Source organism: Fringilla coelebs, assembly GCF_963513975.1.
Source record: "Fringilla coelebs genome assembly, chromosome: 1".
In the NCBI taxonomy this organism is placed as follows: Eukaryota; Metazoa; Chordata; class Aves; order Passeriformes; family Fringillidae; genus Fringilla; species Fringilla coelebs.
In genome coordinates this window covers 132,465,356-132,491,130 of record NC_140028.1, presented here as the reverse complement: position 1 = coordinate 132,491,130, position 25,775 = coordinate 132,465,356, and the positions used below count along the sequence as shown (strand labels likewise).

The 25,775-nt window shown below is 40.7% G+C and overlaps 1 protein-coding gene across 3 annotated transcripts; it reads right to left on the bottom strand.

Moving 5' to 3' along the window:
• Positions 1–578: 578 nt before the first annotated feature.
• PTER (phosphotriesterase related) lies at positions 579–21,220 on the bottom strand. 3 transcript variants are annotated; one of them, XM_084216459.1, is made up of 5 exons: positions 21,158–21,220; positions 10,134–10,607; positions 8,163–8,428; positions 4,677–4,817; positions 579–1,396 (listed from the first exon to the last, which is right to left on the bottom strand). In XM_084216459.1, exons 2-5 carry the CDS (start codon positions 10,563–10,565, stop codon positions 1,189–1,191), a joined length of 1,047 nt encoding a protein of 348 aa, XP_084072585.1. In that variant the 5' UTR covers positions 10,566–10,607; positions 21,158–21,220; the 3' UTR covers positions 579–1,188. The 3 variants fall into 3 exon arrangements, with proteins under 3 accessions (XP_084072585.1, XP_084072586.1, XP_084072587.1); XM_084216460.1 differs by lacking the exon at positions 4,677–4,817; XM_084216461.1 differs by lacking the exons at positions 10,134–10,607; positions 21,158–21,220 and adding an exon at positions 9,481–9,608.
• Positions 21,221–25,775: the final 4,555 nt, after the last annotated feature.

Sequence of the window (25,775 nt, the reverse complement as noted above, 5' to 3'; positions counted from 1 at the left end):
GTCTGCTCGCTCCACTGTTGCTGTTGCTGGCCAGTGCACCCCACAGCAGTGTAGCTAGAGATTCCCTGTGTAGTGTCCAGCAGTCCTGCACCTAGAGCTAGAGATCATTCACAACCAGCAATGTGCATTTACCACGGTGTGTACTGGTAAAGCTCAATACTACAAGACATACATGATCAAATTTGAAGAAGCTTCTGAAATCAGGCTATCACTGCTATTGGATAACACCATTTTTGGATAAATCACCTGCCCTGGTTAAAGTTAGACAAGAGCAAAGAACACACTTTATGTGAAAACCACATATAAGGCAAACATTTCTTCCTTTTTCATCATATCTTGATATACTGATTTGTAAAGACTTATATCACAACCTTTGTTATAACTAATACAACTCATTAAAACTGTATTATGTAATATATTTTGAGTGCTGGTGTTGCATCCTTACAAAAAGAAGTTGGTATGTGTCAAGTTTTACATGATTGGTGTGAGACTCCAAGTTCACGATAAAAAAATAATGCAATTAGAAAAAGACATCTGTAATAATACTGCACATACTTTAAGAGGTGATCAAAGTGCTTTATTCAAAGATATATTTTTCCATGTATTTTTTACATTTTCAGTTACAACTAAGTAAATTGTTGAACGTGAAAGAAACCTTATCTTTTTTGATTTGATATTCCTCTTGCCTTCTCTTGTCAATGGAAGCTAATTAAAACTTCCAGACCTTTCAATCAAGTATTACTCAAAGAATATGAGGATAATGAGATGACTGACAGTATTACAAGGATTAAAATCAGCCCCTGAAGACAGGAAATTTAACTGAAAACCATAAATTCCTTCCAAGGAAATTTCCTTCCAGGTGACACATCTTCAGTAGTAGTTTGGAGGTAACATTCAGTAACAGTATTAGATTATGATTTTGAAACAATTATTTTAAAATTTCAATTGAAAAGATTCTGTAGGTAGGCTCATATTCAGTAAATCATTCATGAGCAAACTTTTAGAAAGGAGAAAATGTACAGACAGTAAGCAATTTTGATGTTCTAATTAAAAAGAAAAGTTACAAACAGTTTATTTGCATCTACTTAATTTTTAGTTTTTCAGAATTTTTTAAAAATGACTGCTCTACTGAAATCTGAATTTTATTAGGCTTCCTTATAAATCAGGCATATTTATTCATTGTTCCTACTAAAAAGTCAACCATCGCTTTGGATTTGCTAGGAGTATTTTATCAATTTTATCTTGGGATATGCCTCTAATTAGCATTTTAGGAACTATATTTTTTAGGATATGTGAATATCCATGACCTCCATATTTCATCAGCCTGTTCTTGGTGTGCACATCATGAGCCATCAGAATTCTGTCTTCATAGCCTTCATCAATCAGCGTACGAATCCTGCAAAAGTTGGAAGCATCCCTGTCAGTGAAAGTTCTCATTGTAACAGCATTTACATTTCTTACATTACATACTGCTGGACTGTATTATAACACAAAATACTTAGGTGCTCAGGATATACTCCTTACATTTACCTGAAAATAAAATACATTTTTTATTGCATGAAAAATATCCCACCTCTGAAAACACAACACCACTTATATCAAAATGGAGAAGTAAAACTTTGCTTTTGGCACTTGACTTTGCATTTCCAGACCCATAAATTCCACAGAGGAATTCAAGAACTTCAGCATCACCACGCACGGGACACAGGTTTTATATAAATGAGTAAATAATAATTTCCTACATAAATTCCTTCTCAGCAGGATACTTTGTGCTGCTGTCACAAGGCTGGTCCCATTACATTTGCTAATGACCAGACTGTGTGTGACAGGCCTTTAAAGGAGCCTGGCTCAATAACATAAATACTTTCAGATCTTCAGTTGAATCCCATTTAGCAAAGCAGGTTAATAAAAAGTTGAAGTTGCCAGTATCATACTCCATATAGACAATTATCAGAACACATTGCAAAGATGTTCATTAAAGAAGACAAAGAAGACTGGAATGACACAGCACATGCCAGGAAATAAGGGGCATTAATTAATATGGCAGTGCAGCTAAACAGACTTGGCAAAATGACAAGTCAGCTTGGAAAAGAAGTAATCCTTCTAGTCACACTCTTGTAGCAGGACTACTACAAGTCCTCCTGCTTCACGTTTCATTCAGGTAGCCTTACTCCCCTGATCAGCTCTTTTTTTTTTGCATTTGTGTTTGGTGGATGTCTACACTCCTGTATTGCATGACTGTCAAGTTTCTCAGTAAGCTTCCATGTAGTTTGGCAGAGGATTACAGCACTGAAGTGGCAGGGACTGACAAACCAGCCCTGGAAAGTGCTCATTCCTCATGAAGGCCTCCAATTCCATCAGTTGCCAGCACTCTGCAATTCTAATCCTTACTTTCCTGACAATGCTGTGATCAGCAAGAAAACAAAAACCAGCCTTACAAGCGCCCACACAGTATCTGAAAGCCCTTACTGAAGTTTTTTATTACAGGTAGTTACAAGGAGATACATGTAGCAGCACCTAATCAGCATGGGCAGCAGAAAGAAGGCAAATAGGATAGAATTTGGTATAGTATTATTGTTTTTCAAAAACCCACCATACATTGTGCCATACAGTGTACAGCACTACATGAACCATAGTTTTAGGACATCACAAGAATCTCCTCCAGCCTGAAATACAGAGAGACCACAAGCCAGCCAGAAAGTAAAAGTAATGGCACTGGAGGGACTAAGTTTTTGCTGACCAAACATATTATTAGAATCACCTCCTTTAATATTCGACTCATTTCATGGGTTGGGGAGGCATATGATCCTTTCCATTCTGTATCCATTGCTCCTTTTTGCTCATTCCTTTATATTTAGTTAGTACCTGCTTCTGATTCCAAACTGCCCAAGAACAGAAGTCAGTGTTTTGCTTACATTGGTAGTAGACTGCAGCCAAACTGCTGAAGTACACAGACAGCTCAACTGAGTTAAGTAGATATGTTACGAATACAGAAGTTTGTCTTTTAAACAAAAAAGATGTGAACAAGTATTTTCTACTCAGTATTTGCATTTAGAGGTCAATTTGGTTTCTACTTCTGTGGTGCTGTTTCACAAAACAACATCCTAAGGAGACTGCCCCAGCCATCCTTAGTCCAGTGCAGGTACAGTGATATAACACAAATACACACTGTGCAATGAGAAGACAAACCTGTCATTTTTCTTCCTTTGAACAGCCTGCTGCAAGAAATACTCAGACACTAGAGAGTTTCAGGAGAGATAATGGTGGCTGAACAAGCATCATGGATGGAATGAGAACTCTGCCACAGTTGAACATGCACTTGTTAACCAAGGCCTAGTCCAGTCCTCTCTAAATATTCCCCAGTGCTTCCATAAATGCTGACTTGCCATGGTACAGGAGAGGGCAGGAGGCACAGCAGAGGAAGCAGCTTTACTCATTCTAAATGGGAAAACTGTGGATTCCTTGCAACAGTTTAAAATACTGAGTGCAAGACTGAGAGCACTGTTAAAAGAGAAACAATTTCTAGTGTGAAAAGCAGCAGCAAAGGCTTGGGAGGGTGGAAGAATAGCCACAGCACCTTCTTAGGAGAGAACAGTTTGAAAACAGATTAGTTTCAAGATTAATCTGACAATGAGGGGGATGGAAACTATGTCTGAGATGTAAGGGAAAGCTAGAAGTTACTTCATTAGTAATCAGCAATCATAAAATCTTTCTCATCAAGGAGAGTGAAAGAACTGTTTGTGACTCTGGAAGGTAAAAAGACACAGGGAGGATGGCAACCCACCCCTCAGACACCTGCCACTTCACTGCTCACAAACACTGTGGACAAACAGCATGGCAGAATCACACCTCCAGATGGAGTGGAAGGAGTGGGGTGTCCATTCCCAGCTGATCCTACCTTCTCTCAGACAGCTTCTGTACAGAATGTATCTCCTTGGCAAAACTTTGTGTTAGCACAGCACAACAGATTGGCCGTGCAGCTGAGCTGAGACTGCAGGTGCTGATGAGAAGCAGGGAAGAGGTATCCTGCCAGTGGGACCAATATTTTCACATTGTGAGTGAGTGTGAAGAGAATGGGAGCTCTGAAGAGACAGGAATCACATCCTTCAAAACAGAGAAAGGGCAAAAGGACAGCGGAAAGAAAGGTGATAAAGTGCTTGAAAGAAAAAAGGCAGTTTTCCAGGATGGAAGCACAAATCCATCCAAAACAACCAATGAGTTTTGCTGGGTTAGCAAACCAGTGAGGAGATAAAACAGGCTTAGATGATATTTAGTAGCAGCACTAAGTTTCCAATACTATGTTCCAAACAGAAGTACTTAATCCTAACATAAATGCAGTATTGTCAGCCTTTTCCTTTTTAGAGACTGTATAAATTTGACCAGATCAGCATGGAATTAGGACAGAGAATGAAGTTTAAAAAGCTCTTAATCTTCTTCTCAAGTAACTTCCTACAACACTATGATTCTGCATCCTCCTCTCAGACAGAAGAAATGATACATGCTGCTCTAACTGTGTGACAGCAGCAGGGGAAAATGGCATTATTTCAGTATGATAGAAGACAGCTTTGAACAACAAGCAGAATCACTCTGTGATGGTCTTAAAAAAGTAATTTTTTATCAATAGTATTTTTTTATCAATGGCTGTGCTGTGGCTAAAGCTGCATGGGAGCAGACACCTTGCAATTCTTTCATTGTCGTTCGGCATGTCAATATCTGGATGGAACTGGTAATGAAGGAGCTCTGTACCAAACAGGTCATACTCTAAGTAACATCCAAGCTTAGCAAATTCCAGAAGTTTCTTTTTATCAAATATGGTCCTGCAGAACACATATAACACAGAGTCAGCACTGTAACAAGAATAAAACATCTTATGGTACGAGGACAGGTACTTTGTGACCTCCTACTTGCAAAGAAAAAACCAAATAATCTACAATACAATTCACCCATTTGAAAAACAGGACTCCTGTTTGACACATGCAGCTTAAGACGATTACACGACATTGTTCTTCTTACATTCATTTGGGATTTCATGCATTAAAAAACCAAAACAAAACCAACTCTTTCCCCATGAAATAATGAAAGTCTCTACAATAATCTTTAAATGGAAAGAGGAAAGTTACTTACTTTTGATATCATTAACCCTCTCAACAGACAACCTAACAAGGAAGGACATTTAAGGAGGAGGTTAATTCATAGTGATATTAAAAAAAAAAAAAAGACAATGGATCACTCACACAAGACAGATTTACTTTCCCAAAAGGGTTACAGGAGACATCTTCACCCAGGGCTTGTTTCATCCATCACACACCAGCAATATACAACTTTGTCTTTAGTTTCTATTCTGTACAATGATGTTTCTAGATTGCCATTAGAACAGCAATATATCATTGTTTGCACTGGGATCTGGCCAGAATGCCTTAAGGAAACGCTCTCACCAAAATACATAATGGCACTGTGAGTATCTGGGACATGGGCTTTGCAACAGATTTGAAAAGTGAAGGAACAAAGCTTCTAGCACCTCTCACTCATTTGGAAAAGAACAGCAACAGAAATAAGAGTTCTCTGGAATATTTTGGGTTTTCTTTGAACCATTTTTACCAAGTGTATAAGCTGTTCAAAGAAAAACAAAAACACTCAAGTGATACAATTTTATCTTTATAGCTGCTACACAATTATTTTTTTTCCCACATTTCCACAAGAGCAGCACAGTTAACCAAAAGGGCAGTAATTTGTTGGGGCATTTTTTATTATTGCAGATATTGATGTCACAAAGCAGTTTTACCTTATACAATTACATCACACTCTGTTGCTATGGAAATGACTGATGTCATAATTTCAATATTATGACTTAACTACAGATCAAGTAGGAGGAACAGATGGGTTGAGAGAGAGAAAATCCATGCTCAAACAAGCCTGCCATCAGCAGGAGTGTAAGACTTGCCAACTGTAATTAATAAAAAATGTTATTTTAAAATAAATGTTACAGTTTACAGAGACTGAACATTTATCACCAAATGAGTTTTCAAAGTGCACAGCAAAAGAACAGATTATTTTAGATCCAGCCCAGCTCAGTTCACAGGGAGACAATCGCCAAGAGTCTTCAATCCTGTGCAGGTGGCAAAAGCACCCAACAATCTATTTCAAAATCACAGCCAGAACGGGTTCTTTTGAAAACTATTGTTAGTGTCATGCTTTTGGGTGCTCTATCCCAATGAAGAGCCAGAGAACTTAGTTTTCTCAGCTACTGGGTCCCACAGTGAGCCACAAAGAGGTAGCAGCAGTTCCCAGTTCAAATTGCTGATCCCTGAGCTGGAATTGGGTGTTTGGGTACCTGAACAGGTACCTGAACAGGTCTGAGCTCATGGAAAAGGAGGTGGGACATGGTGAAGCACCCTGTAATTTGGACCTCAGACATAAATACCATGGGGACAGACACCAAACTGTTATGTTGCCCCAAATTTTAACAGTTGCTGTGAGACTTCTAACAGGAATTACTCAAGTGAGTTGAGTCAAGATGTTGATCTCCTTTATAACCTTAACCCCTAACAAATGGCTAAGTCAGAGCCTCAATAGCTTTTGCTTCCAGCCTTTTATTACACTGTAGTTCCACTATGTGGAACTGCTACCTTTTTTTAAGGTGCTAAATTGCAAGACATGGTAGCTAGCATTTTATTTTATCATTTAATTGTAAATCCACTGGAAAACTACCATTCTGTCTATGTGAAATGCAGACATGAAATATGGAGCTATGTACAAATTTATCTCACATTTAAGGGACTGGGATGCTCCCACATGGATTTTTCTTACTGGAGGAGACTTAAAATGTTAAATGCACATTGCAAAGCCAAACTTCACAGTAGTTTATGTTACAGCAAGTGCCAACCTGAATGTGTGAAAGTAATGATAGAAAGAGATAAAAGGAAATGTCATATTGTGCATCAGCGGCTGTTATTGAAACCGCACCTCTGTTTTCCTACTTATATTGCTTAATTTCCATCAATTAATTAATTCAACAATTTACAACAGTGTATAAGAGGCAAAAAGCCATAATTGTATGTTTATGTTGTATCAAAATGGCTATGTAAGTACTGATACTTGCAGCTTGCTCTTTCATAAAAAGATTTAGGTAACCAGTTTGTTCTCAAAAAGGAGTGAAATTTACACAGGTAAATACAAAAAGATATTTATTTATAAATATTCAAATATAATTTCATGGCATGAATTTTATGCTCCCAAAATCGTCAAGTTAGAACAAGGAGCTCTGTGTGAATAACAAACACCTGTAGCTCGATTTGCAAGCTCTTAGAGCCTGTAACCATGAGAAATTTGGAGCACAGTGCTGTTGCCTATATTACATTCACATTGAGGGCAAACAATCCAATTGCTGAGAATCATATGACCACAAATAGTCTCCATTATTCAGCAACTGGCCAAACTAATCAATGCTTGGACATACTCCAACTCACCAGGAGCAAGACAAGGTCATACTAAACTGATTTGGTAATAGAGGCTATATTTCAAAACTGGAGACAGAAAAGCATCCCAATTTCTCTCCATGCCTCATGTGGAGCTCCTGGCTTTTGTTCTTGAGGAAACAAAGTTAACTATCTGGTCTATGCTATGGACTATCCAAAACCCAACTATTTAAAGTAGTACTTCCTCTGTCTGGTAGTAGAACATTAAAAATCTGCCTTGTGCTTTGATCCAGACTCCAGCCAAATTAAGGAGATCTCCATTAGCTTCTATGAGATTTTGGCAAGGCCATTAAGTGTGACCCAGCTTTCAAAAACACTGGAAGCAAAGCAACTTCCTACCCAATTTAGTGAGAGCTGCTCATTGTCCAATGTTTTGTAAATACAGGGATTTGTGCAGGGATACAAATTAATGAAATTCCCATTTTTAAAATGTGGCTATGGTTATTCCTAATCCCTCTGCCAGGCTTTCAAAGACAGCATTTAAAATACCAAAATCTCTTATCAATGTGAAGCTAAAACCTGATCCTGACTGTAGTGCTGGAGGCAGATCAAACTCTATATAAGCACTTATTTTTGAGTCAATTAACTTGAGGGTAACACTCGATGTCAACTTTTCCCAGTGCAGTTCTGCAAAACCCCAGTGAGTGTAGCAACACTGCAGGAAGCACAGCAGAATAGTCTCCTTACCTGTCGAGGTGAGACATGACTGTCTTTGAAGCATCAGCCCCAGCTTCCTGCAGAATGCGGATAATCTGGAAAGGGGAGTCGCTGTTCCTGCCAGGATGGATGATAACGGGGCACCCAAGCTGTGACTGAGCCTGTGCTGTTGCCTGAAGCACTCTGCGTTCACTGGGAGTCAAAGGCCAGGAGCAACCTATTTCTCCCACCACACCACACTTGATATTAGTCCCATCTGCTCCTTTGAGTACCTCATCAACAATAATCTCTGTCAGCTAGAGAACAGGAAAATGAGATTTTTGGTTATTATTACTATTTGCATTAAATAGCATCAAATTTGGCCTATGGACGCTGGGCTAGTTATGCTCCCAAGGTCTTACTGAACTTATCTAATTAACAGCGGGGTGTGTGAAAGCACTGCAATTAAAATCCGGTTTCTGTCAACTAATGTTATGCTAGCCATTCCCTAAGACCAAAATAAACACAGAAGGAAATCAATTTAAAAGTATCCAGTCACACATTTGTCCACAAGTTTGCCAAGAAAGCTGGTCTACATGTAATTTGAACTCTGATTTAGACAGAGTTTTCTTGGAAAAAAAAAGTTAGTTTATTCCAAAACCTTTGCCTTGCACTCCTGAATTGGCTTCAGACACAATTCAATGTAATTTTCGCAAAACGAGATCAGAGAATAAGGAAACCTTGTCATACATATAGGGAAGAGAGAAACTCTGGCAAGCATCCTGAAGAGACAAGTTTAAGGCAAAACCTGCTTATGGGAATGCCAATGTAAAACAACAGGAGATCTGCTGACTTCAGAACTACAAAACAAAGCTCATTTGACAAATTTACAGGATCAAAATTAGCCTGCTTTAGACCGTGCACAGACAAAACCTACCAGAATCTCTTAACAAAACTACTTTGTTATAAAAACTTCACTTTTCCTTTCCTAGAACAGGCCATATATCTTAAACATACATTCAGAATTGAGAGCACAACATGGTACTGATGATGGCCTACCTTCTAAGTACTGAGTACAGGAAATCTGTGGGTCTCCATCAGTCCATGAAACACAGAAGGGAAACCTTTGCCTTAAGAAATCTATTTGTGTCTATGCTATTTGTATCTATTTGTATTTCAAGCAATGGAAAACATTTAGGAAAAGCAGTATTCTTGTGTACAGTTTGGGCCAGCTAGGGTCCAGTTTTGTTGGCAGCACTGCTCAAGTTTCGACCATTGATTTTTAAAAATAATTTGACTAATTTGTAAACTGTGACAGATTAAAAAAAAAAATTGTCAGCTCTATTCACACACATTCACAGACTCCTACCTTGGAGAGTTCCATTCCCTCTTCTCCTCATCACCACATTTTCTTATTAAAAGATGAATATTTATTATTACAGGAACATCTGGGGACCTCAGCTATTATTAACACATTGTCTTAGTCACTGTACAAACATGCTGATGTAGACTATGCCCTGAAAAGCCTGGACAAATGATAGAGAAGAGAGCTATAACACACAGCCTGAGCAGAGCACTGATTTACAATTATCTCATAAATATTACAATTATTTATGCTTTCTTATAAGAATAATGGGTAAACTCAATGGGAAGCAATTAGCCATAAAAAGTGACAGAAGAGGTAGCAAGGATAAACTCCTTCCTTAAAAAGTAGTAAATAACTCAAGATAATTTGTGGTGTACCAAATGTCCACACATGAACTACTTTATTTTCCTTTTACTGTTGCATTATAACAAATCCCTCAAAGAAAATGGAGCTTAAGAACCGGAAATTCTGACAGATAAACCAAGCACATGAAAGTAGTGTCACTCCAGATATTACACACAAGCAGTAATGCTGCTCCCATCTTCTATGCTGAGCACCTCTGTATTCCATCTCTTTTACTGGAACTTCTCTCCAACTTTGGCTTACCCAGGGATAATTCACAGGACAGAGGCACTGAAGCAATGGTTAAGACTTACCTGCTCCACTGTCATGGCCTGTGTTTGAGAAGAATGAGTGGAATCCACATAAAACCCAGCACCAGCAATAATATGAACTCCAGTTTCTTCAGCAAGTTTCTTCAAAGTATTCATATCCCGGCCAATTCCTGTAGTTGTGTTTTCCACAATCGTCCCACCACCTGCTGCTTTAAAATGCAGCAGCTCCTCCCTCACAGCATCTGTCTCCTGATACAAAAGAAGGTTTTCTTTATGGCTGTAGGGATTTTGCTTAATCCAAAACAAGTTCTTCATCTCAATGGGCCCATTAGACAAAGGCTCTTGGCCTGGAGATGGTGGACAAAAGCAGCTGCTGTAGTTCATGGTCAAGTGTTCATGAGTCAACGTGTAGCCAAGACAGTCTGGCTCCACAGGGCCCAAGACAGTCTGCACTTTTCCACTCAAGGAAGGCATTTTTCTTTAACAAAGGGAAAAAAAATCAGATCCTAAAGGAGTCTGGGAAAGAAGAAAGGAAACAAAAACATTTCAGAAAGAGCAGTGTTTTCTCAGGCAATTTCTGAAATCCCTCCTCCCTCTTGCACATGCACCTACACTCTGTGTGTGTTTGCTGGGATGTTTCCAAAAGCTGTTTGTAGCAGGGTGGTCAATACGAAAAACAAGGCATTTATTTTACCCAACTGTGCTTGTATCAGTACTCCAGCAACATAAACACACCACATTCCAGTACATGGAAATTGTCATCATTTATTGTGCTGCAGTCAGTATCACATTAAGATAAATGTTTCCTATTTAATAAAACCACTGTATGTTCAATTAGGATTCTTCGCTCTTCAGCAGCTGTCAAATTTTGTCAGCCACCAGATGAACACACTTGGCACCAAGGCTGAATATTCCTTACTGGTGTGTTCAGTATATTTATCTCTAGCCTCCAAGACTCAGTATCCCTCTCACACGCTAAGGAAGGTGTCTGTGTTTGGGCACCTTGCCTGCTGCTCTCTACGTGGAATGCATGGGTGGGGGTGATAATCTGCTCCTCTGGCTTCAGCAGGGCTCAGGTTCTCCTACCAGCTGTGTTCTGGAGGTCTGGAACAGCCCAGGATCACTCCTCTAAGGCTGGCAACAGCTGCCAAAGACACACTGTGGCCCACAAACAGTGGTGGAGACAAAGTGCTTCAGTGGGCAAATATTTTGCCAGTTAAGAACAGACCTTAATCTAACAATTTATATGTGGCTCAGCATCTCAGACACTTTTAAATTCATCTTTAATATCAATGAAAAAATGTTACTTCTCAAAATTTCAAACAAGCAGAGACAAACACTGAGGCTACAGTCTGCAATTGGATCATGTCAAAGGCCCTGTGCCAATTTGGCCTAACTCACTGCAGGTTAGAATTAACTGCAGCTCTCCCCATTGGGATTTTGGGTTTTTTCCCCTTTGGGGGGGGGGGGGTAGTCCTGACTAACCAGTTCATGTTAGATCTTCCACATGCTAGTCACAAAGGCTTGAGGATATATAGTTAAAATCCCTAGTCAACCAAAATCATGAGTTATGAAACAAAATACATGTTTAATCATGTCCAGAGGAAAGGACTAACTAGAGCATGCATTATTGATTAAAGAGAGAGGTCTTTCCCATTTCTGCCTCGCTTTTAGTGAATAATGTCATAAACATGGGTTTGTTACTGGTAAAGCCCTCAGAGGACATTTTCCTTTCAACTGCTAAAGTTAATCTACCAGGATGACAGAAAAGCTGAAATCTGAAGGGCACTGAACTCTACATATCAAAGGGCACAGGAACATCAAGATCTCTTTGGGGATACTTTGATCTCATGAGAAGCAGTCACTGTCAGAGCACCAAGACACAAAAGTGACCCAGCCCCTGCAAAAGGCAGCTATTGCCTGCCCAGTGAAGTCTACAGCGCTGTGCTCACTGTAATATGAAGAGTTGGCCATCCATAAAAAAGAAAAATGACTGACTGACTGTTTATTTGACTTGTGTAAAAGCAGATTAGTAAGAACTGTACTTTTAGGAATTTTGTTCCTGGACCAGCATGTTAACTTGTTTGAGAAGGTAGAAGAATAAATTACTCTCATAGAACATACTGCTGGCTGATTACTAGGATGATTTATTTTTCTTCCAAACAGATTAAGAAGTGCATGATTTCAGAAAATATTATTCTTGAGCAAATAATTAAAAGCAAAATACCTGTCTTAGAAACTGCTCCTAAACAGTCATTAATTTCATCCTCGAAGAAGGCTGGTGCTCTATATAGAGCAACCCACTATTTTGGAGAAAGTTCAATGATCTGAGTCATTCTTATATCAAGAGCAAAGCAACTGACACAATTCTAAGCATTACCTTTGCTTTATTTTTCTGCCCCCCCCCCCCCCCCCCCTTTTAATGTTAAGTATCTACACTCTGGCAAAAACCCTGTAAAACCCTGACAACACAGAGTAATACCTACCCTCTGCATTAGACTCACACTTCTCTTTCCCCTTGTTCACTGACAATTTTACAATCCATTTATTAAGTTAGCAAACCAAACCTATATACAATTCAATACACAAGTATTTAATTTCTTTTGATAAAGCTTGACACAAATCAATTACCAGTTCCCATTCCAGGTTTCTCTTGTAGCAGACACCAACCTGTTGATTTTTAAACTCTAGATTTCAGATTACAGCTAACATACAGAATTCACAGAACCTTTTGACTGAGGCCAAGGATTTTTATAAATATAAGAAGCATCACAAAAAACGGAAACTGACACAAACAGCATTTAAAGTAGGCCTAATTTTATCTTCACAAAAAATGTATTAATATTAATGCCTGTTCCTGTTAACTGACACAGTTTTAGAAACCCACCACTCTTAATAAAAGAACTATAAAAAATAAAGACAGTCAACAACCTGGGACTGGAATTATTTTTGAAACCACGGTTCTGATATCTTCCCTACTGTTATTCACACAAAGAGCCTGCCCTGGTTATGCTATGATACATTATTCCTAGTAAGATTCATTTGATGGAATCAGAATTATGCATTTCTAAAACAGATTTTTGGTGCAAATAGCTTTTAAATGGAATCAGGATTCCTACTTAATTTAAGTAAGTATATGTAACTACAGGAATCCCTGTTTGTGTGGTTTAGTCATGACTTGCATGCCATGTTTTACAGTGAACTTTCTTTTGTAGGTTTCTTCTTTCATACACCAAGGACTGCATTCATATCACCTCATTTAGCCATTTAAATGATGCATGTCTACTACAGAACAATCATCTGGAGATGGAAGAACATATCTATAGGCAATTCATCCAGCTTACTTTGAATGCCTATAATAGGACAGGACAAGTCACTTTCTGTAATGTTATCCTCCTTTCAGGGACTAAGGATTGAGCCAAGAAATAATCCAGGACAAGACAAATATATTTCAGATGGCTCTACACAGGATATGTGAATTATATATCCATAATCTTAACCCAGTCTGAGGGGATGGGAAAATGTGCTGATTCCTATCACAGAAGATAAATAGGTAGGTTCATATCTGGCAATAACAGCTATTTTGGTTTTGAAAATCGCTAATTTATGTGGTGGTATTGCCAAGGAGCTCCTGCACGGGCCAAGACTTCTCAGCTCTGGGTGTTGTATATAAGAGAGAGATAAATTATACTTCCTGAAAATTACAAATTCAGACTAAAAGATGAGAAAATTCCTTTAAGATGCAACCAAAACTTGTATTATTTCACAAAAGCCGTGAAACACTACCTTATCATTTTTGTAATAAACTCTCCACAAATCTTTATAACCACCAACTGTATGGTGCATAAAATACAACTCTCACCATTAGCCAACTATCAAATCCTGGTGAAATAAATATTTTTCCTAGAGGTATTGTTAAGAGAAAAGAGACTTGCTACTAAAAAGGTCATGGTGCTGCATTCCTGACTCTGGTAAAAACTCCACTGAGTTCAATAGATGTTTTGCCTGAATACTGATGACAAGATTTATGTTTCTGCTTTTCCCATCTGTAACGTGCGCTTCAGTCATTGTGCCATTTTAATGGCCTTGTAATGGGAAGTCCCCCTAGGTTTGGATTAGTTGCTTCCTACAGTAATCTCATATTGCTGAAACATTATAATCACATAAACACAGTTTCCATATGCTAATTCTGCATTTGTTTTGATTCGGTAAGCACATTTTAATGGCATTAGCACAGATTCTCTGTAGACCGGTGTGAGAATCATTTCATTGTCATTACATTACAATGTGAGATTAGAGCAACATTAAATCCAGATTGCTGTGACATAAAATTTACCCAAAAAAAGAAAAAAAAAAAAAAGGCTCAATGGGTATTAACTGTACCCAGAAAAAGTTAAACACAGCTGCCATTTAGAAACAATGGCTGCCCTGGCAGCATCAAGAGTATTTTAAGTGGGTCTTTCCTTTATAACCACACAGCCCTGGGAAATGTGATACAGCACAAGTTCACTAAATATTTACAGATGGAGGAAATGTTTTGACTATTCAATTCTAGTCTGAGCAACCCCTACAGAATATGGAAAAGCCACTAATTAGAAATATGTGACACATCTGTAGGAAATTTCTATTAGTTAGTCTATGCTGTGTTATCGCACCATTCCCCACATGTAAACATTTTGTGACAAGGGAAAAAGTTAGCCAGACAAAGGAAGAGGAGAGGCAGAGGGTAAGAGAACAAAGAGAGCATGTGTAGACTACGTCAAGAAGAATTTAAAAAAAACCTGATTCTTCTCTTCCCTCATGTTTCTGCCAACCCTGTAGAGGTTTACAGAAAGGAAAGAATTCAATACTGCCAGCACAGTTCTTCCTCTTCCCCACCAGACAAGCAAGCTTTCTAACCTCTCCAGATCTATTCCACCTTCTTCAAAAATATATTCACGAGGGCTAATTATAGTGCAAACACACCTGAAACCCAGCACTCCCTCAGACATGGATTTCAGTAAGCATGGCTTTTTTGCTCATGCAGGCTGTCAGGAAAGCACAGCTATAGGGGCTGTGGAGCTGAGCCTGCCACAGCTGGGTGGCTGAGCGCAGCAGGAGGACAGAACTTCCAGTTGCTCCGGGACAGATGCAGACTCACCTGTCATTTAGTCCAGCAGTTCCTCGTGCACCAGTCACTGCAAAGGAGTCCAAGACCTATGACACTGTAGTCCACTGTACACAGGTTCTCTCACACCATCACTAGTTTGTGTTACATGAGATAACAACATGTCTTATGTTGTTTTTGGGTTATTTTGCCCAAGAAAAAGAATTTGAAAATGAGTGGAAGTACTGAAAAAATTGAGGTTTCTGGGCAAACTTGGGCCACTTCTGTAAAAATGGCATGTATGCTGCTCTGAAAGTGACAGATTATTTTCATTAAAGGTCATAAATGTTCTTCCCTGTTTTCAGAATTAACATTGGTCAGAATGGCATTGGTCTTTCTCCTCTCCCAAAATGGAGCTATGAGAGTACCACAGTTTGCTGAACTTCAGGCTAACTCAAAGCTTTGTATCCTAAGGAATGATGTCACACCGGAGACTTTTCATGCCTTGTATAAAGACTTTATGAGAGAGGAAGGGAACACTTATGGTGCCTCTCCCCCACACAAACTCCTGCCTAATCCCACAGCAGTTTATGCTGCAGCTCCTCCCTTTGTGGGCCACCCTTTGTTTCCCATCTTTAGGCGGCTGTATCTTCATGCATCATGCACACAAACCTCACCATTTTGGATGTGTAAGCTCTTGACTGGGAAGAAATTGGACAAGAGACTCAAAGCCTAGAGAATTCTTGGGAGAATTATTTAAAAAGCATCATCTACTCCACCTTGCCCCATTTTTTAATGAAACACATTATTCTAGAAATACTCAGAATAGTGCTTTAATGTTGTGGCCTTCAGTGACCTATCTCTGGTCCCCAAACCATTCAAAAACGTATTTCCTTATGAAGTCAAGCAAAAAAAAAAGCTAAATCTTGCTTTTCACTATATTTTCTATATATGGTTTGAGCAACCAAAAAACCTTTAAAGTACAGAAGTGAGAATACTAAAAGTAAGACTTTATATAAGGTTACAGTATGTGCTATGAAAAAGAATTAGGAGAGCTTTAGACAAGTCTTATATAATCCAACCATGATAAAAAGAAGTCCCACCAAAATATGCAGGTACACACACTCCACAGCAGCTAAATCGCTTGAGCAGCACTGTCTATATTCTACAATCTAAAAGCAGTCACTTAAATTTTAAGAGAAATGTAAACACTAGTACACACATGGGAAAGGCCAATATATTGATGCCCTGCCCTCAGAACCTCCGAAATGCACACTCAGATAAGGAGCTGGGTAAGAGAGAAGAAAAGCTTTTAAATGTTCACCTGAAAGGAAGGAGGAAATTCTTAGAGCATCTTCCCTCTGTGGCTCAGCTTGTGGCAGACAGACCTTCCAGCTTTGCATGGTTTGAGGGTCATGTTCTGGCTCTAGCCAGGCTCTAAGCCAGGCATATCTAAATCAGATTTCTTCCTTACAGCTGAACTGCCACGCCAGGACAAGCGCAGTGTACCCGACTCGCAGGATGGACAAACCCCGGGGATCAAAGCAAGCACGTGTGATTTGCCCCAAGAAGCAGAGTCCAAGTCACCTCGTATATAGAACTTTGCACAATTTTTTTCCAATTTGGTTAAAGTTTAGTTGCTGTGACCAGAATAGTCAGACTTCCATTTTACCTTATTTCTGTGCAGATAACAGTCTCAAAATCTAGGCTTCTCTGAGCAAAGTCACATTGAAGTTTCTCTTCCTCAGAGAGATCTGAGACCAGCATACCCCTAAGTGTTTTTTCATTAACATCTCTTTAGAAAAACTTCAGGGGATTTTACATTTTGGGCAGCTTCCAAAATTACTCCTGATAAAAGGTCAGATAAAAATTCTCCTCCAGGGTCAAACATTACATTAATTATATTTTACATGCACACATAGTGTTTTTAGGCCAAAAATCAGAACTGAAGTCACATTATGCTATATGCAAATATGGGCTAAGTCCTGCATGTTGATACATACATTCATATTCTTAAGGCTTCACACTCACATTTGCTTCTTGAGGGTTCTGGGGTACAAGCACATATTCTCTTTCTTGTGAGGACAAGATGTAGGGAAAAAAGTATCCTTTTCAGGAATGCATTCCAGCCTTCATTCCCTCTAAATTTCAAATCTGAAACAAGTGTACATCTTAACGTATCTCTTTATTGTTATTCTCATTGACTTTCATTGGTTTTCTCTCCACTTGAGGTCACATACACATATTTTCACATGAGCTTAAACATTTCAATAAGCATGCTGGGTGGAGCATTATCACTCACTTGTGCAGTCCTACAGAGCCACACCAAACCCCTCCATGATCTTTACATGCAGAAATGCACCACACAAATCTAAGAAATGGATGAGTGATATGCCTTACTACTTCTTGATCGAGACTGAACATTACCATCTAGAAAAATTCAGATGAATGAACCCCAATGTCAGCTTTGTCACTGATCCACTAAGATCTGCAAAGCCATGCATGCTGGAAAAGAGGGTTTAGAGTCTCATTTGATATCACAGACTGCAGCAACTGGAAAAAGCAGGTGCTTCCAGATGCAAAGAACTAAATTCAAAGTCACACTACTGCAAAGAACTATATCACAAAATTTACAACCAATCTCAAGACCTAATGGGAAAAAATACCCTGAGAAAAGCCTTTGGACTGTGACTGTTCTCTGTGACTGTCAAGAAATGGAAGCAGGATGTCCTTCTCAAGGTCCACTCTAAAGAAACGTGCCCACACAAGAAAAGTTAATGAGAGTCAAGGGAAAGCTCAAAGCTGATGGGTGTAGCTCAAGGAATATCTTTTACCTCAGAAACTTAACAGTCTGCATGCTTTGTCAGTGGGCAGACCCAATGACCTCTTACTTATACAACTCCTGCTTTCAAGTTCTTACCCCCATCTTGGTACAACAGTGGAATGCTAGGAACAGCCAACACACAGAAGCTGACAAAATTGTCAGGTCTCCTACATATCCTATTTTTTTTCCAGGTATTGCTGAATCTTCAGTCTTAACCAGAACTGGACACAGAACCCTGCCACTGTTTTGCCTTTTTGTATCACAGAATTTCTGAAAGAAGATACAAACTCAGTATTTTTGTCCTGGAAACTATTATCTGTTTGTCAAAAAATCCTGGCTACCCAGTCTAAAGTGAACAACAAAGAACAAAGTCCTGCAATAAAACTTACAGAACACCAGAGTTCAAGCATTAAAATCAGTTGAAGATTTCCAGACCCATCTGAAAATGATTCACCTGCCAAATGGTACACAAATCACAGCAAAAAAAGAGGTACACTCCTTTCACTTGATCACTAACCCTCACTGTAGTGACTGTGGATAGGGCAAAGACAACTGTGGGATAAAACAATTCTCCTTTTATATTTTGAGGAAAGAGACGAGATCCCAAAAGAGCAGAAAAAGGGAGTAGTTCAGCAGGTAACACACCATTCTTTGATCCTACCTCCTCCACAGAAGTTACTTCAAGAAAAACCCTGTGGCTGTGGCTACACAACAGCAGGGTTTCAGAATATCTTTGAGAAGAGCGATTCCACATTTCTGAGATCCAAGTAAAAAAATGTGGTTTACTTAAAGCTGTCATCTAAAAGATGATGGTGGTGGTCTTTCTTCTTGCTTCCTTTTTATCTGAGTAGTTAAGTACTTGTGAAACATATCCCAGCTTTTGTTAGGATAAAATGCTTTTCTTGGATTATTACCAACATACATATTACAGTCAGACCAAAGACATGACCACTGCTTAGAAAATTCTGAGGAAGCTTTTTAATTTGTGACCAGAAAAATGACATTGAAGCAGAAAAGCTACCCTACCAGTGTTGAGAGGATGTCATTTCTTCTCAGAACTAGAGGGATAGGATACGCCCCTTCCCCTCCAATACAGCTGGCAATCCAATTTTCCAGAATGCAGAAAATTAGAAGTTCAAAACTGTTCAGAATCAAACCAGAGACTTGTACCTTAGGTTTCCATGGTCTAGATGGATCTCTAATTCCCTCATAGCAAACAGGTGGCCAGTCTGATACAAGCAGAAGCCTAACTGTTTTCATGAACCTTAAGAAGTCTTGGCTTCATCTGACTAAAAAATGAATTTGTTCAGTATTTCAAGTCCTGAAAGATGAGAAAAACATTTTAGATCTACATCAAGTGAAATAAGGAAAAAAATTCACAGAATGTTCAGAGGCATAGGCCTTTAATAAACACAGAACTCACTGGTGCCATATGCTTCACTATATACTGATTTTTATGTGTGAGAAGCAAGCTGATGGCTCCCCACCACAGAGGGAAGCTGTGACACTTGTTCCTGCTGCTCCATGCTCTAATTCAGTAAGCTAGCACTGGTCACCTACATGAAATATAATTAAGCATCTGAATGCCATTGTTGCCACCTTTGATTATAACTATGAAAATGAATGTGATGATGGTGACAGGATGGCAAATATTATATATGTTAAATTCCAAAACATAAGAGGCATTCATAATAATAAATGACACTTATGTAGTCTTTCATAAAACAATCCCAGAGTACCTGACAAAATGATGCAAAACTACTTATTAGAAGCATTGCTTCACCCACCACTGAAACACAGCCCCCAGCAGAAAGAAGGCAACAACCTTTAAACGTTACAGAACATATTATGACAGAGGACGTTGAATAATGTATCCAGTGTAAAGCAGAAGGGAATTCCAGACAAGTAAAACAAAATTTCCCAGAAGTAAATGACCTCCAGCTAAAAATTTGTTTCATTCAAGAACTGCCACAAGCCTCTAGCATACGGAGGATACCACCCTTAACAAGAGACAACTGAAAGAAAAGAATTATGTTTACAGGTATCTTAGAGATCATATATACATACAAGTACTTCCTAAGGTCATCAGAGTTCCTCACCAACAGGACCTGTACGCTTCAACTTACGACCAAACTAACCACAACACAAGACCTAATGCAAAGGGGGTGCCAAAACCCAAGGCCACTGCCCAGCAGTGGCTTTGCCACCGTGCTGAAGCTCACTTGGCAGGGGGAGCTGAACCTCCCTGGCTCAGATTCCGCCTGCCTTCCACAGCTCCCCGAGGGGCTGCCAGGGGAGCAGGGAACCTGCCGCAAGGGTGTCCTGGAACGGGCAGCGAGCCGCAGGCCACCGAGCACAGGCATGGTGGAGTGCCGCGTCCCAAGAGGGCACACAGGCAGGTCTGGAGCTTTGCTGCTGAGCCCTGACAAGCTTAAGCAACTCTGGAAGCATCTTGCAGAGGGCTGCTGGTGCTTCCAGATGGAGAGGCAGCTGAAGGCAGGCTCTGAAGGTCCCAGTTTTGGATTGAGGCATTTGTTCCTTCACAGAGACACCCTCGGGAGCTGTCGGGAGAGGAGTACTAGAGAGGACGTAGTTCCAATATTTAACTTGTTATGGCTGTACAAATATTAAATACCAGCACTAATAATAGCAGCGTAGCTGCACTCACACAGTGAAGCCGCCTAAGCTCGGGGCTCACTCTGTTGGTAACTATCATCTGGTGCTGTAAAACGCTTCTGCAGAGAGGAGCTGCTCGTCCCCTCACACTTCACAAGGGCCGCAGGGCGCCCCGCAGGAGCCCTGCCTGACCCAGCGCCGCCGTCCCGGCCACCTCTGCCCTCGCCCCGCAGCCGCCCCTCCGCCGGGGCTGCACCGGCTGTGCCGCAGCCCTGACCCGCGGCCGAGCCCGGCACAGCCCGGCGCTCCCCGCCCGCCCCAGCCCCGAGCACCGCCGGCCGCCTCCCGCTCTCCCGCCTCGGGCCTTGCCGAGCCGGCAGCGGAGCGACCGAAAGCCGCTCTCGCCCCTCAACTCGGGCGAAGTTACCGGCCCGGGCGCCTTGTCGGGCCGAGGGCAGCAAGGGCGAGCCCGGCACGGCTGGGGGCCGCCGGAGGTGGCGGAGCGGCTCCGCAAGCGTCCCCCACGCCCCGCTCGCTCACCCCGCGGCCCGGACCCGCCGCCGGCAGCACCGCACCCCGCAGGGCCCCGGCGGCCGAGAGCCGCGACCGCCCCGAGCGGGGCGGGACTTCCCGGGGACGGGAGCGAGTGGTGGAGCAGGCTGAGGGCGGCGGGGCCTGGGGAGCCCGGGGTGCCGGGCGGGTGAGCGGGAGAACGGGCGGGGAGCGGAGCGCTGCCCCTCTGCCTCCCCGCCGGGACCCGCCCAGCTCGCTGCCCGCTCCCCGGCCCCAGAAGTTCCTCCGTGGAGCGAGGGGTAGCTGTGCTTTGTGTCATCCTTGGCTTCTGGTAGGAATGAGAGTCGGTGGCTGTGAGCATCCCGCCTGTCCTTGTGCGTACCCCCTGTTTGCACAGGGAGGAGGCTGGAACCCACGGAGTCATTCTGGGGGGAGGGAGGGGTGGGAGTTCTCGCTGAGTGCTTGGGTTTGCAAGAGGCAGTACTTTCTAACCTGCCCTTCAATGCAAATAGGATGGTTGAGGAGGCACTTCCAAGTATCTACGGGCAGGATGACAAGGACTGATTCTGGAAGAAAATGCAGGTCCAGAGAATGAGATGAAAACACAGCTAACTCCAAGTTCGAACAATGGAATCATTAGGGCATCAAAAGACTACCAAAATCATCGAGTCCAGCCTTTGAACACTACCGTCTCAACCAAATCGTGGCACTACGTGCTGTGCCGCTTCCCCAGGCAGTACATTCCAATATTTTTTAACCTTTTCAATAAAGACTTCACCTTCAGAATCCTTTACCTCTCCTTTTGAGGATCTCGAAAGTGTCTTATTTGCCTAAGGCTCACATCATCCAGTGTGGTACTATTCCATTTTATAGAAGAGAAAACATGCTGGCAACATGACTAGCAAAGGCACAGGGGACAGAACTTCTCTAGCCCTCAGACACAGTCAACGCTGCAGCAAAGTCACTCAGTGCATTGTGGAGACATAACCTGAAGTCAGGAAGCTTTTCTGGGAGAAGTACTTACTCTTTTCATTGCTACATGTTCTGCTTTGACTCTTCCTTGTTCCCATTCATAACAGGCTGGGACCAGCACTGCAGCATTATGCCTGCAAATGGATTTCTGTGTGCCTGCCTTTAATATGGCCTGGGGGAGATGGATCCTAGCTTTTCTTGAGATCCCAGATAATCCTGTGATGCAGAAAGTGAGTGGGCAAGACTGGGAATGAAAGCCAATGCATGCTGATGCATGGGCCGTTTATCATCTATCTTACAGTAAAGGACAAAAGTGGAAGTAGAGGATGAAAAATGAGGAGGGTGTTGAAGTAAACAACTTTAGAGAGGTAGGAGGTAAAAGAAAGTTGTTCTTTTATGAAAGTGATGGACAAATGAAGGTTTGGCTTAAAAAAAAAAAGAAAGAAAAGAAAAGGCATTTTGAGAATACTAGACCTGAGGGTTAGAATCCATGACTGCTGATATTGGTCAGGGGAGGACACAACCTTAGGGATCTCAACTAAGGGGAAATTACTGCCCAGTGAGGGAGAGTAAAGATGAAGACAGTGACAGAAGTGAAATGCTTGGGATCTTTTGAATTAGCATCCACTCACCAGGAATATGCAGTAGTGATTAATACAAATAGATGGCTGGAGCTAAGCTGCTGGAATGGCTGCAGTTGTCCATGTCACTTGTTTTTGTTTGCTTCTCATATGAAGTCAAGTGAGTAGGGGTCCTGCAAAGATTAAGTGGAGATATGAACGCCTGTCATTTATAATGGTTTGTATTTCAACATGTTCATAATTTTGGGCAGTCAGTGCAGGAGAAATTATGTATGAGAAGTATGTTAAAAATAGTCATGCAATGCTTTATGGAACATCATTTGTCACTGGTCATATCCAACCTGTTTTGAAGATTTGTGATGAATTTTACATAAGGCCTGCACTTCTACATCTTTTGTGTTTTAAAATATACAAGCAGTATTAAAACTTGGGTAGGTACAAAGTAAAACAATATTCAATCTGCATTTTTACACATGCAGAATGAGGTTCTCTTAAAAGCAATCTTCACTATGTCCAAAGCAAAGTAAGATACTATATTTTTAATTTTAACATCCTTGACTTCAACTTGCTACAAAACAGAGGCTTGTAAACATAAAATAATGGGACTGCCTTGTTCAGACCAAATGCATAGTGAATGGTGAAAACAAGTCAACAGCTGGCAGAATCTATACATATGACACTTGGTTTACAATTTAGGTGATATACAGCCTTGGGTAATATATCTGGCATTTGTATCCACTTTTCCAAATTTGAAAACCAGGCTGTGGTCTTTCTAGAAATATTGAATTGATTGCCATATTAAATAGTTAATGAAATTGGGAAATCAACCCACCACACTTGCCCCTCAAAGCCTCTCAGCTATGCTACCTGCAGTGACAACTGTCAGCAACATCAAAAGCTAAAATATCTGTATTGCATAGCAAAAAGGAGAAGTCATTTACTATGAAAAAAAAGAAAAAAAAAGAAGAGAAGGTGTTTTTTATTTTGCCAGGTCTGCACTAAAGCAAAGCTTTGTGTCAGTAGCTTTTGTAGAAGTTACAGTTTGGTCAGGGTTAAATCACACCTGTGCTTTTGTCCGCCTCAATCATGGCATGAACAGAAGGAGCACTGAAGCCAATGTTCCTTTTCCATTTGGGTCAGTGTTGTAAACTCTGTCCACTGTTTAACTGTAGACACAAAATAAGGACCAAGTATTTGCAGTGCTTGAGCTTCAGTAGCATTTCTTCACTTTCCAAAGGTGAATAAAGAAGAGAGCAGACCAATAGTTGCAGCATCAGCCCTGGGTGACCTAGGGGAAAGTGCTCTCAAGGGTCCATCCCCAGAGGGTGCATAGATCCCAAAACCAGGTGGGTTTTCCCAGAGCAGAGGAGTTGTGAGAGGCACTGCCACCTGGTAGCTATGGAAACAGCTGAGCCACTACACTGGGACCCCAGGGAGAGGGACCCGTGAGACTGAGTGATCTCTTCCAGACTGAAATCTTCTGCTCAGGGCTCCATTTTTCAGGTGATATAGAAGATAGAAAAGCCATGCCATGTTTTAGTTTTACTCAGACAACGATTGATAAGGTTTGCATGAGCTTATAAATGCAATACTTTTCTTCTTTGAAACAAGCCTCTTTTGGGGGGACTATGGTAACAGTAAAACACTACAGCATTCATTGGGCCAGCTGGGCTGCCCAGGGAAGTTGTGGAGTCACCATCCCTGCAGGTATGTGGAAGACACGTAGATGTGCTGCTCAGGGACATGATTTAGTGGTGGGCTTGGCAGTGTTGGGTTAATGGTTGTACTCAATGACCTTAGAGGTCTTCTCCAATCCAAAAATTCTATGGTTCTATGATTCTAATCTGACTGAAAAACCAGTCAGATTAGAATCATGGACAAAATTTCAGGTACAAACAAGCACTTCTTCAATATCATGCTGTGTATGAGTTCTTCTAGTATGACTTGAGGACAGAAAATTCCAGTTTGCTATAATAAAAGTTAGCAACTGAGGGCCCCAGATTACTCTTACTCCTTCTTCAGAAAGATAGTAAGCACAGAAAGGGAAAAGAGACAGAATGTAATTTAGGCACTATTTGTGCAAGGGCCATTGCAAACATAAGCATTTGCACATGCTGTTGAGAAATGGGAAGAGAGAGTACCATTTGCACACAAGCACAATATAGCCCACAAGTTGGTAGGATGAATTAATAGAACTCCAGAGCAAAAAAAATACTGCAGAGATAATTCATTCAAAAAGAGTAAGAAAAAAATTAATCCTCCAGGGAAACCCTTTATTGATCATGCTCTTTCCAAAGGGATTCCATGAACTTAGAGGGTTAGAAAGAATAATTTGCTTGTCAATCTGGTGTGTGCCTATTGCTCTTAAATGACAGAATCGCAGACAGGACTCCTGCTATGCATGCAGGACATGAATTGTATGGTAAGTAGGGTTTTAAAATCAACCATGACTGTTTGGAAGGGGCTTCAGGTATGACTTTTTTATTTGGAAATGGGGTTTTATTGATTAAGTGTTATTCAATGATGACAGTGACTTTTTTTTTAAAAACCCTGATGTACTGAAGATGTACGTACCAGTCTGAGTGTTAAATTGCAGATGCTCCAAGAAGCAAATAAAAACTAGAAGAAGTAGGCAATACATAATATTTAAATAGAAATAACACAAAGCTATTCATTAACAGCAAAAGTAAATATGTCTCTGGAGGCAAAAGGTAGAGCAATGTTGACTTTGACTAAAGACTTACTTAATCCTACATTCTTAGTTATTACTTGAGTTAGTGGAGGGTATTTTGAAAAAGCCAAGCTAGGCTGATCATTAAGAAAGTTTGTAGAATTCAGCTTAATGTTATTTCAAAATACTATTGAATTCAATTCTCTCAGTATCTTCATCTGTTTTTCTTTTGACTAGGCTAGAAACTCTAAGCAGCTTGTATGGTGGTACCTCTCCTGTTATCTTGTTGATTAATATTTTAGGAGGTAAGTATTTTCAAGCTTTTGTTTGATCTGAAAACAATTTTTTTTTTTTCCCAGAGAGGAGTATGCAGACAAGTGTTCCTTGGAGTCTGTAAGCTTCTGAGGTGTTTTCAGCAAAA